The sequence below is a fragment of the Periophthalmus magnuspinnatus genome, chromosome 16, assembly GCF_009829125.3.
Source record: "Periophthalmus magnuspinnatus isolate fPerMag1 chromosome 16, fPerMag1.2.pri, whole genome shotgun sequence".
In the NCBI taxonomy this organism is placed as follows: domain Eukaryota; kingdom Metazoa; phylum Chordata; class Actinopteri; order Gobiiformes; family Gobiidae; genus Periophthalmus; species Periophthalmus magnuspinnatus.
In genome coordinates this window covers 19,511,836-19,524,911 of record NC_047141.1, presented here as the reverse complement: position 1 = coordinate 19,524,911, position 13,076 = coordinate 19,511,836, and the positions used below count along the sequence as shown (strand labels likewise).

At 40.9% G+C, this 13,076-nt stretch overlaps 1 protein-coding gene across 1 annotated transcript in view; it reads right to left on the bottom strand.

The window, feature by feature from the left end:
* Positions 1–4,003: 4,003 nt before the first annotated feature.
* The window catches only part of rspo2 (R-spondin 2), a 53,080-nt gene continuing 44,007 nt past the window's right edge, over positions 4,004–13,076 (bottom strand). Inside the window, exon 6 of the mRNA XM_033981733.2 lies at positions 4,004–5,272. Coding sequence (XP_033837624.1) covers positions 5,154–5,272 — 119 coding nt within the window. The 3' untranslated portion in view covers positions 4,004–5,153. The remainder of the gene's footprint in view (positions 5,273–13,076) is intronic.

Below are 13,076 nucleotides of genomic sequence, written 5' to 3'. Positions count from 1 at the left end.
TTCTTTTAATGCATAAAATGTTCAAATTAGTGCTTCAGGTTTGCAGAACTGACAGTCTTCCTCATAAATTCACCCTAGATGCTTTAATTGTTATGCATGGTTCAGGCCTTGGTTGACATGAAATTTTACCTTTTAACTCCAGTGAAAAGGATCTACACTTATTATCTAGTACACCATCAAAGTTGTGACCAATTGCATCAGGTCGTTGGACAAGCACCACCACATGACATGATTATACTCACTGATACCAGTGCCACTACACTCTTGTGACTGGGAATTTCATAACAGACTTTTATAGTTGTTTTCAGTTGTTTTAGCACTTGAAACTTGGTTTAGTTTGATCATTTAATTCAAAATGTATCTGAACAGGGGTTCAGGTGGTCAAATCATCTGGTACATGTTTCATCAGTTGACACAGTTCTCAGGCTCTTTGTCAGACACATGATACAGCTCTCATTCAGAAACACAAATGGTCACTACTACAGGCATGTTCTCACCTCGTTAAGGACATTGGCCCAAACATTGTCTTTAAATCTAGAAGCTCGAACATAACAGCAAAAAAATACAATTTGTGGGCAATCAAAATCTAACAACGAAGGATTTCACACACAAGTCAAACAGGGAGAAGGGTCTCAGCAGAGAACAGAGTGTGTGATTAGAGACACCATACAGTGTACTGTATATCCAGTGGGATGTTGTGGAAATGTCTTGACTGATTTTCAAAAACACATTTCATATTGTAAAAACGGTTTTGATGTATTTGCATAGGTCACACTCCAGGGTAAAAGCTGTGAGTCATTCACACATATAGACACAAGACAAGCTCTGAGATCAAGACCTATAGTGCTGATTAAAGACATTTCCACCACTCACGGGGGGAGGATGGGCTGAACCTGTGCGGGGGAGGATGGGCTGAACCTCTCATCTCTGCTTTTGCTATGTCCAGAGGGAGCAATCTTCACGATCTTTATTAGGGCAATAAGAGATTTGCTATTTCTTCCACAGACCCTCCAAGTGGTGTCAAAGGTGGCTTTGGATGCATGGCAAAGCATAATCCTGATCTGAATGAGTGGGAGGAAGACAAACATTCCTTACCCCCTGCAGTACCCATGCCCAGTAAAAATCTACTTACCCACAATGCACCTCTCAGCTTAAGTGAACAGCCCCCCTGGAGCCTGTAGTGGCACAGAGAAATATCCTTCTAGTAGAGGCCACACATGTCAGCTTCAGTTCAGATACAGGCCTACTGGGCCCTAACTGGGTACATTATATCCACTTCTACTGCTCTTAATATACTTTAATAAGACCTGTTTTCTATTAATTCTCCCTTGAAACCGGTAGTAACACGGCTACTAGGCACATATAAAACTGAATGAATGGAGCGGGGCTGCCAGCAGTCTAAAGGGGGAGAGCAGAAATCCTTGTGGATTTGTCCTCACCAGCTGGCTCCTGAGTCCAATATAATGGCTGTGCCCATGGCTCTCGTAGCAGGAAAGGAAATATTTGGGCAGCCTGTAAGCATTAATATGTTTAAGTGGAGCAGTTTGATTCAGGAGAGGTCATAAAGCACATGCATGTCACATCCTGAAAAGTACGCCAGAGCTGCTATGCTCTGCACCTCACCTGAACGAGGACAATGGCTTTGTGTGGATTCCAAATGTGAAAAAGGAATATGACTCCTATCTGCTTATGGCACCCATAGGGTGAGCTGCAGGTTGGTCTGCTTCGTGTTATGTGTGGTGATAAAACCTACCGCACCTGCTGCTACTAACCCCTCAGACTGAGGCTCATAAATATTGTCCATTTGTCATTCAGGAAGGAAAACCTCATTTAAGCAGTGCACACTGGGGCATACTGTGCAGGTTCAACAGAAGGAATGGGATGAAGGCCCTTAATGTTCTGAATCAAACCACAGCCATGGACAATTTGTTTTTACTAAAGAGCCTATTTATTTTGGTAAATTGCTGGTTTCGTACAGCAACTTCACTTGAAGTCAAAATGTTTCAGAAATAAGGGGAATATTTCATTTGGTCTCATGATCAAAATCCCTTAATAATGCAACAATTTGGCTGATTAGTTTGAAGTGTGACGGTCCATATTTGATAGATGACACCAGTATGTTCTTGTTACTGGACTGTGCCAAACCCTATGGCTAAACCAGATTAGTGTTTCCATATATCCTTCAAAAGAAATGGCAAGTGACGGCTCATTATATGGTTATTATATTATATGATTATTATACACTGCAGATCATGACAAGTTTTATAATCTTGGACATGGCCATTTATCCCACCAAGTCATAGCTTCCATCTGCCCTGGAGAAAATGTGTCACAGCACCCCGGCTCTAACTATAAAGGTCTCACTGACACTGCATACAGCACTGCCAATGTACTCATAACAAGCTACTTTAAGACTATCACTGATCTATACAGTACGGCTCAGAGCCCAGTGGGTCATTTCCTGTTTGTGGTTTCACTTGTTTTGCCTTTGAAGCAGGTTTTAATAATAGGACTCACCCGGGCCTAATGAAAATGCTGGCTGTTAGATTAAAAGGGAGATCTCGTCTGAGCCACCTAACCGCATGCAGCACAAACAGTGCAGTGCACATACGCCGTTTACAGAAGTGGTTTAGCTACTCCCTGTGATGTGTGAGTGAATGCTAACCCTCTTGACAACACAGACACTTCTCCAGCAAAACCATTGGTCAGGAGGCAAAGGTATGCTGGATAAAATAGCAGCGGTTCTGTGTCTTTCCTTTTATTTTTCCGTTGCAGACAGCACAATGTGGGTCTTTAAAGGTGGTCCCGAGCTTAATGAATCCACTTCAGTGCCATTGCTCTTTAGGTCTAATCCCTGTCGAGTCTGGAGCATTGATAGTCTGGCCCACTGTGGATGACATCTGTGATTCGTTCATTAAGTCGTAACCAGCAGCAGATGCCTTTAAAAACTTAGGACGAAGTGCATCTATGCCTGCTTTTATTGGCCACTCCAGTCTTAATTTCTTCTCAGTAAACCCAGATAGAGGCCTAAAATGCTAGCAATAGTGCATCCGTTGGTTTGCTAGAGTTACATAAATATTATATATTTAAATAAAAGCACTTTTTAGACATTTTTGGTAAGGTAAGGTAAAGCACACTTTATTCTCCCTATAGAAAACATTGTCCTCTGAATTTGACCCATGCTTCAATGAGGCTGGGGCAACCTCTCAGGAGCAGTGGGTGCAGTGCCTGAGGACCCATCTCCAGATGTTGAGCAAAGCTTGGTCAGGACTACCTTAGCTGGAGGATCTTACGTGCATATTTTTGGGGTGATGGAGGAAACTGAGGAGTCTGGGGAAACACAGGGAGGAACAAACTCTGCACAGAAAGGCCATGGACGGCCTGGGAGAGAAACCTTCTTGCTGTGAAGCCATCGTGCTTTATTCATTCATTTGGTGGTAAGCAACTTCTTGGCCACAGCTGCCCTGTGACACATCTTGTTTGTCAATGGTGAGGTTTCTCTCACCATTGACAAACACAAAAGCAAGATGGGTCAACTTTCTGGCCCCAAGACTCAGTGCAACTAGGCCACAATGACTGGTTGCTTTGGTGCTATTCACAAAGCTGACTACATCACTGAGAATTAAACCCCCTTTTTGAGCTGCCGTCACACACTCTGTTAAAACCCAATAGACCGTGTCCAATCCTTTGGTTGGAGCAAGCCCTGTGCCATACTGTGTATGAGATGGATTTAACAAATGTTGAGGAAATCACCATTATACACTGCCAGAAGGACACAAATTCTTCATATACCACTTGAGAAATTATTTTAAAAATAAAATGCATCTCAGTTGTCTTAATAAAGCTTATTGGATTTGCTTTCAACAAATGCTTGAATTGCAATGCTTTTCGTGCCTAAAGAGCATTCCTCACATCAAACCCAGATGGCACCATTTGAGTGTAATAGACAATAAGAATAAAAGGGTCTGTTGTACAGTCACAATGTTTTTAATAAAACACATGTACACATATGCAGTCCTATGACCATACATTTACTCAATCCTAATTTTTAAACCTAGAACATGAATAAGTCTGTCTTATTTTTAACTCTTCAACACATTGAAATCAGTAGATGAGGTCAAATAAATCACTCACTGTGACGTCAGACTTGTTAAAGATATGCACTGGTATAAGGAAGTCAACGAATATTTCAGCATATAAGAGTAACAGCATGAGGCAAAACTTTCACTGAACAAAAAAGTACAAAATAGAATAGAATTAATAAATAAATCAAATATATACCATATAAATGGAATAGTTATGTGGCGGTTATATTTTTTAACATTTTTAATCTGTAGCTTGGTATTACAACCTTTTTTGTTATCTCTAAAACATTTAGAACGGTGAAATGGTCAATACTGAAAATACAGTAATAAGCTTTTATTATTAGATAAACTATGTACAAGTCATGTTTATGCCATGCTAGTCGGACAACTAAATTCTTTTTTATCCACACTATACAGTTAGAGCATAAAGCGGTCAGAACGTAAACAATTTGTGCTGAGAATAAAATACTTTGCATCTATGCATGGTAATTTTTTATTTTTAATATTACTCTCTCAAAAATGTACATAACATAAAAGGCCTCACATGGGAATGGTCTCTGTCTCCACACCGTTGTCTACAGGGAAGGTGAGCTTTGACATAAATAAAAAGTCTCTTTAAGTTCGAGATGCCTTTTCAGTCCTTTAGCATCGCTCTTGTTTAGCCAAATCTCTGGTTACCCTTTCATCCGCCATCTTGTTTGTCATCCTCCTCGCCCTCATCTCAGCCCACCTTCTCTCCCACAGCCTGCACAGTCTCTGCCTTTCATCACGTTTGGACGGTTAATGACAATGTAAAAGGCCCACGACAAGATGATGGAACAGGGGGATGGGCTTGGACGAAGGTCACCTGGTTGGTCACTGCGACTGGACAAAGCAGCGTGAAGCACATTTTAGTGATATCCTACATTAGAGATAAATACTGGAGTGACCTAGTGTCCTATAGGCAGTGGGGTGGCCCAGGGCAGGAGGCGGGGCTTGTGGTCAGACAGGATATGGGTGCAGCAGTGGCTAGCAGCTTTGCGTTGGTTCTTCTTTATAGTATTTGGGTAGTCTGTAGTTGTTCACTGCTCACTGACTGGAGCGAACTGCAGCCAAGTGGTCAGTGTGCTGGTTGTGAGCCCGAAACCGCAGTCTCTGCTTCTTCTTCTTCTTCTTTTCCTCTTTGGACGGGTGCTTCCCCGAGCCCCCTGTGGACAGAGAAACACAAGACAGTTAGAAAATCATTGAGAGTTGTGGATTACAGTTGTAGTTTGACAGCAAAGGGTTTACCAATGTCAGATAGTGTTTTATTTGTCCAGTTGTGAGACTTTCACAATAATGACTATTTCAGAAAAAAAACAAAAAACATTTTTGGCATTTATGTTCTGTAGCAGCACTCAGAGCTAAAGCTTTACTTTAAACAAATGTCTCTTCACACCAACACTCTCCACTGTCTGTGCAGCGGAAAACAGAGATAACTCTGGGAAGTTGCATAACCTTTTTTCCAACTTGGAAAGGTCCCCCAGCCCAAGGTTAATACACCCCAGGTTTCACTAAGACAGGGCAAAGCATGCTGGGAACTGACTTCCTGCTCTCATGGAAGCTTGTGTGGTGGAGGCTGATGTGCAGCCATACTTCTCTATGACAGAGAGAACTCAGGCTTCTGAACCACAAGGCAACAATCTGACTGCCAAGGCCACAAATAAGATAACGAGGTGTGTGTGTGTGTATGAGGTGGGGAGAGTGTGAGGGAATTTAAGGAAAAGAAAGTCTAATGGGGGAAAGTGGAGAAGGCCTTGAATGATGAGATGCTATCTGGATCCTGCTGTAGCGCTCAAAGAACAGGCCGTGCTACGGTTCGCTGAGGAGGAACTGCTGCCTCATTCGCTGCTATTACTGCACTTGTTCAGGCTGCTACTCTCACGAAAACCCGCTAACACTGTGTAAAATCCAACATTATCACTAATTGCTTTCACATAGGCTGCTAGTGAGAGCCACAGAAGAATGCCCAATGGTCTGTTTGAAAATTAGCCACTGAAAGAGTCACGATTAAAAGCGATGAGTGAATAATTCTTTTTATAAATCAAAGCATGCTGCATTTATTGGAGTCTGTCAAGCAATGCTATAACATCAAAGGCTTTCTTGAACACAGCTTAGGTTCTTATATCGTCTCTCTCTATATATCCTCTATTCAGAACTTTAAGCCTACGTTTGTTAACTGAGGTAAAAGAAGATTAACTGAGGTAAAATTGTAATTTTAGAACGTTCTGCTTACTATTTTAAGGATGTAATTATCAAAACAGTGTTGCTAGGTACCCACAAACATGCATTAGAGAGCAATCAACTCTCCATGAATTACACTGATGGCTGTAAAAACATAGTGTGGTGGGTGAAGTCCTGCTGGGACATTTCTTGGACACAAGGTTGTGTTTATGAGGGTTAGGTTAAACAGGAGTGTTCCTGGCTAGTCCAGGACTGGGCAGGAGATCAGTAATGCGCTTTTTTTCTCTCTTTGTCAGAAACCTGCCAACATATGTGAACAGCAGGGAAGACAGTTTTTCAGGAACCCCAGTGCAAAGGGCAGATAGAGTTTAGCACATCGATTTCAGGTCACAAGCTATACAAATCGTTTCTCTTTGCATGCAACAGACAAATGACAAGAAATATCATTGTGCACATAAGAAAATGTTTCAATGTATTTTTAGTCTATGTAATCCTAAAACTATGGAAGGAAAATACATGTATCTATTGTCAACAATAAAGGCACTTTATTGTTTAACAACAACTTATTAACTTTCTCCAAATGAACAACTCCTTTCATGTTTTCCAGTCAGGTTTTAGGCCCCACCACAGCACTGAGACTGCTCTTATCAAGGTGACAAATGAAATCTGCTTGAACACTGATGCAAGCAAAGTCTCAGTCTTGATCCTGTTAGATCTGAGTGTTGCCTTTGACACTGTGGATCATGGGATCCTCTTACAGAGACTAGGGGACTGGGTGGGCATCTCTGGTACGGCGCTAAACTGGTTCAAGTCCTACAGGGAGTACTTTGTTGAAATTGGAAAATGTGTCTCAGATAAAATGTCCCTGACCTCCTGACCTGTGGGGTGCCCCAGGGGTCAATCCTGGGACCCCTGTTGTTCTATCTCTTCATGCTGCCGTTAGGCCAGTTAATATGCAGCAATAATGTGTCCCACCACAACTATGCAGATGGCAATCAGATCTATATGTCATTGGCAGCAGGTGAATATGGACCAGTGGATTCACTCTGCCACTGCATCCAACAGATCAGTGGATGCAAAACAACTTTCTCCAGCTAAACTCAGACTGTCATCATCTTTGGCCCACAGAAACATAGAGAAAATGTTAGCAGTCACCTCCAGTCTCTCTCTCACTAACACCTTCAAATCAGGCTAGAAATCTAGGGGTGATAATGGACTCAGACTTGAACTTTAACAACGATATCAAATCAATAAGATCAGCTTTTTACCATCTAAAAACCACCAACAACAAAAATGAAAGGCATACTGTCAGAACCAGACTTGGAGAGACTTATCCATACATTTGTCTCCAGTAGGTTAGAATTTTTTTTTAAAAAGCGTTAAGACAGCTGCAGTACATCCAGAATGCTGCTGCCCGGGTCTTGACTAGAACCAGGAAGTACGAGCACATACGTCCTGTGCTCAAGTCTCTGCACTGGCTCCTGTGGCTCAGATAATAGACTTTAAAGCAGCTCTGCTTGTGTACAAGTCTATCGATGGCCTAGCACCAAAGTACATCTCCGACATGTTAGTGCCATATGAACCATCTCACACTCTGAGGGCTTCAGGGACTGGCCTCCTGCTGGTGCACAGAGTCAGAACTAGACATTGGGAATCAGAGTTTCAGTTTTATGCAATTAAAACCTGGAACAATCTTCCTGAATATGTGAGACAAGCCTCTACTTTGACAAAGTTTAAATCCTGCCTCAAAACAGTTGTTTAGCTGTGCATATGACTGAAAGGTTTTTATTCTGCACTCTCCTGTTTTAATGTAAATTTTATGATGATTATATGTGATTATTTATGTTTTGATTTGTATGATTTTAATATCTTTCTACAAAGCACTTTGAATTACTTTGTGTACAAACTGTATTATACAAATAAACTTGCCTTGCCACTTGAACTCTGTTTTAAAACATCACTGCATTAGAAAGTTGTGTAACAAAGATGAGAACAAAGTAGAGAAATCCCATATATATGCACAACGTGGTGTCACAATACTAGTCATGTTGTTTTATAAAAATGAATAAATGTGAAAAATCCCGGCTATGAAAGTGTTTTTGCTCAGACAGACTCTCCTAATATTTCATAAGCATAAGTTCTTAATGCTGACAGCTAGAGGGCAACCATACTCTACATTCAGGCCCATGTCCCTGTATGTGATATGTGGAGATGCTCTGTCCTATCTGCAGAAGAGGTTTCATTTGGTGTTCCCTTGGGGCAGCACACGCTCAGCTTTCATCATCTCATACTGTATTTATGAGAGTGTAATCACTTAGGCTGATTACCAGGGTTCACAGAGGAAACAGTTTAATTTGCCTGGAAAGAAATGATTAAGTCATCGCTAGAGCTTTCAAAACAAGAACAAATTCATAAATCCTTAAGAAAGTACAATTTGGGCTTGGAAATGTAAAGTTGGTTTCTTTCATTTTTCTATGTATAGTCGTCCATTGTTGTGCGACACATCTGGCACAGTCAAAAGCCATTCAAAGAACAATCACGTTTTATCTGAAAAATCACGAGCTTTCCATTCTGGCAGCAGCAAACCGTAATTTTATAATGTTTGGTTTTTGTTCTTTCTTTGATACTATCGGCCCTGCCAGCTTGACAATCAAACAAACAAACAAAAAACCCAGAATTGAAATCAATGTGGAGTTTTGTGGTCAGGTGTTTACTGCTGTCAAACCTGACCTTTGTGGATTCTCATTCATTAGCATGTGCAGGGAATGGAACTCTTCTAGATAATCGCTAGTTCAAAGTTAAGGCAGTTAATTATGGTTGTTTCCATAAAGCCCCTAAAAAACTTGAAAATCGAATAAAATAGAGTAAAGGAGTTTTTTGGCTCAATTGAAAGAGAATTTACATAGAAACCAGAATGTATTGAAGTACAGGTTTCAAATTCTGAATCAGTTTTATTGCAACTGCTGGTGAACAAAATTCACAAACTAGTAATTTGCTTCGGTGACATGCTACAACATGAAGCAATGGATAATAGTAATAAAATATAGAATTGTATAAACTATGATTTAAAAGGCATGGATTGAATAAAATTGTGACCAGCATCTTTTTATAACTAAAAAGTACTTAAAGGCACTGTACCTGATTTTAAAAATGCCTTAAAAATGTTGTTTTTCCTATTTTTTTGACAATTGGAAACTACGGTTTGCACTTACCTTATGTATTCTGAGCATCCTAATAATTCACTGTGATGAGTTTATAAGAGACCAGAGTGGAGTATTGCCATCATGGTAACGCTAACAACAAGTAGAATGCTAACACGCACTTCTTGATTATCAAACAATAAAATGCTTTATATTTAGAAGTGAACAGCATGCAGCTGACCTCAAGAGCTGCTTATACAATATAGCTGTCTGGGCTGCAAGACGAATTTTGTTCAAATACAGTTTACAGGGTTTTTATCCATCCATCGCTTTTTCTTCCACAGTTTAAGCAGGGACTTCCAGAGTCCACCAAGAGACATAGTCCCTCCAGTGTGTCCTGGGTCTTCCCTGGAGCTTCCTCTCGGTGAGACATGCCTGGAACACCTCCTCAGGGAGGCTGCTGGAAGCAAGCCCACACCAGTCCGCCGCCTCTCCCCACGGACAACGTCAGAGAAGTGGAGATCCCCCTCTCGCAATCCAACTCCAGGAGTTGGGTTCCAGAGCCTAAACAATGCGCGGAGGTGATGCTCAACCTCCCGCACAAGGGTCAACATGCAGGATGGAGGACAATTCTTAATATCCCTTCAAAGCCAACCAGCTTACTTCAGCTTGCTCTTCTTTCTCCCTTACACTGCTATCTGTGGCTCGCAGCAATAACACAGCATAGTGGACGTCCACGTGAGAGTTAAGCACTATTATACATATCATATTATTAGGCCAAAGTAATACCTCCCCGTGGGACGTGAATGTAACGACTGGTCCAACTGATGCACTGGAAGATAATCAGTCAGTTGTGTATCCCAGTGGAAAGGAGGCCAAAGCCAAAGCCCTCTTCATCTGTGTCAGAGCTAATATCTTTGTTTTGGAAAAGTGGACCCAGCTCAAGAATATGCACACGCTTTAGGCAACTGTCTCAGATTGGTTCAAAAACTGGTTTAGTATTTTATCAACCAAACCAGAAGTGCAAAGATGCACAAAGTGTAATGTACAAATTGATTGCAGAAGGGAATCTAGTCTTGTGTGAGTTGACCAGTTCAGGGGTAAATACTCATTCCACAAGGTTGTGTCTAAATCAAAACAATGTAACCTGGCATATAAGAAGGGTATACTACGACAAAACTGAAAAAAATGAACCCATTTTAATTGATTGCTTTTATTGATTCACTACAATGACCTTGGTGTGGCGTCATTTCAGTATTTTGTTTCATGAATATTGTGCTTGGCAACAATTGCAAAGCAATAACTCTTTAAATAATTGAATATATTTCATTATGCTTCATAATGAATGGACAGCAGCACACATGCAGGGTGGTAGGTCAGCACAAATAGTAAAATTGGGTTTTGATTCTCGTACTGAAACTCAAAATTTTCTCTCCTTGTCTGGATGGTTGACAGCTCTGATGAGCTCCCCATGAGCCCAAAACATGCATAGCAAGAGAATTCCTCCAGCTAGGTACACCTATTCAAAATTTCTTATAACCTGTCCTATTCAAGGGTATGTGAATGTCCTACCATTGCTTCTTGTAATAAACCAGAATAAATTAATTTACCCTTGACCCATACTAACCTCTATTTGTTTTATATAAATAAAACATAAAATCACATAATTCAACCACATCTCACTAAAACTTTGGCACACTAGAGTAAGTACTGGCAGTGTGCAGAGTATAGTTACAATATAATGACAATAGCCTTGACCTGCTAATAAAGAAGAGCAGTGCAGCTACTGTTGGCTGGGGCCAAGTGATTTCATCCACTAACGGCTCCAGCGGCAGCGCATGGATTGGAGGCCTAATCTTATCTCCATAGCTTGTGGTTTGTGAAAAATCAATGGCTGACCTCAAGAAGACATTAAGACATACGGTAAAAGGGATTCTATACTCTCCTGTTACCTCCCAAAGCCTATACTTGATGCGGGCGATCAATTAATAATCCTTTTTTTTTTTTTTTGTTTAGGGCCGAATGAGGTTAAGGTGGTAAAAATCTGAATAATTTTGGAGAAGATTTGGAGGGACTTTTCAGGGCTAAAGCCGGAGTTTTTGGCGGCACGTTGCATTCATAAACAGGCCAAAACGGAGGCCATTATTTGTGAGGGAAGGAGAGAAGTACTGGCGCCAGGGAGATTTGATTTCAGTGAAAGAAATTGGATTAGCAGCCATTAAGGGCCTCCTCACACATGCATTTATAACGCTGTGAAGGGCCGGCTCGTGCACTATGAACAGCTAGCACACCGGCGGAGTAGGTTACATTAGACAATACTGTCCAGTACGGCTACTGTTTTCACTTGGTTAGATTTGGGATACAGTGGTATGACCTCAAGAGACCCATCATACGTTAAGGCATTGGCCAAAGTTTTAAATGGCAGTTAAGGCATTTTATAAGGGCTTAAAATTGCACCAGTGGGATGGAGAAATTTGCCACAGGAGAGCACGCTTATTCTATACTAGCACTACAAAAGTAAGTAACATTTTGGTAGTTTCAGAATCATCATTGCATGGTTTGACTACATGGTTTCTTTGTTTTGTGGGGTCTCTGTGGGTCTTTTGATATAAGTGTATGTATTGGGAGACCAGGTGACTCTAAATTACTTATGAATTAATTATGAATTATGAGAAAAACTATCTCTTCTGTATAAGATCAAAATAGCTAACTTGGAATATGGAGATTATTCAATTAATGAATACATATTTCTTGTATGAGTAGTATGACAGTACTAAAATTCGTATTCGTGCTTGATTTGACAGAAGAGAGATCTGATTCTTAATATGAAAAGCAGACAGGCGGAGGCGTGCGTTGTTGATGGTTGACCTACAGTACTGTACGATTCAACTTTTCACCCCTCATTTAATCAAAAATATAAGTTTTTCTTCCTCCACTTGGAAAAGAGAGTTTTGCAGAAACAGACGTCAGATGTCGGAAAAACCAAATCAGGCTTTTGACAACGAGGACAATCATTTACAAGAAGCTCATCTTGCCAACCAGCTGACAAAAGCCCTCTGCACAGCGTCACTTAGCCCTAACAAGGTTATCCTGGATTAGACCGTTCATTCACTCCTTCATTCTGTCCCTTGCCTTCCCTATGCTCTGCTTACTATCTCAGCATGGCGAGGCGCAAATGATTTTAAACATACACATTCCGATTTAAAAAGCTAATGTAGGGATTCAGTTGGTCATTATTTTCTCATCGGTGACCTCTTCGAGAAGTTGCCCACAGATTACAAAAGCAGGTCAGATTGCTGCTGGTATTTTTGAAGATCCATTTCCCTGACAGAAAGTAAAAGCGAAAACCCAAGCAGGAGATTAGTGTCTCTAAGCAGAGAGGTCCTAGCAAAACATGCATGACCAAGACGGTGATTAATACAACTGATGGTCCACTCAGACAGCATGTTTTTTCTCTTCTGGAGAAGGTCAACTGCAGCAGCGAGGAACAGCCACAGACTTCAGACAGAGTCTACAAGACTGCTCAGACATTTACAGTAAATGGCTTTGCAACATATTCAGAACATCCGAGCTAGTTTATGGATTAGTTTAATGACTTAATTTCACAAAATGTTATAATGAGTGGCAGTAGAAGTTATGGGGAAGTTTT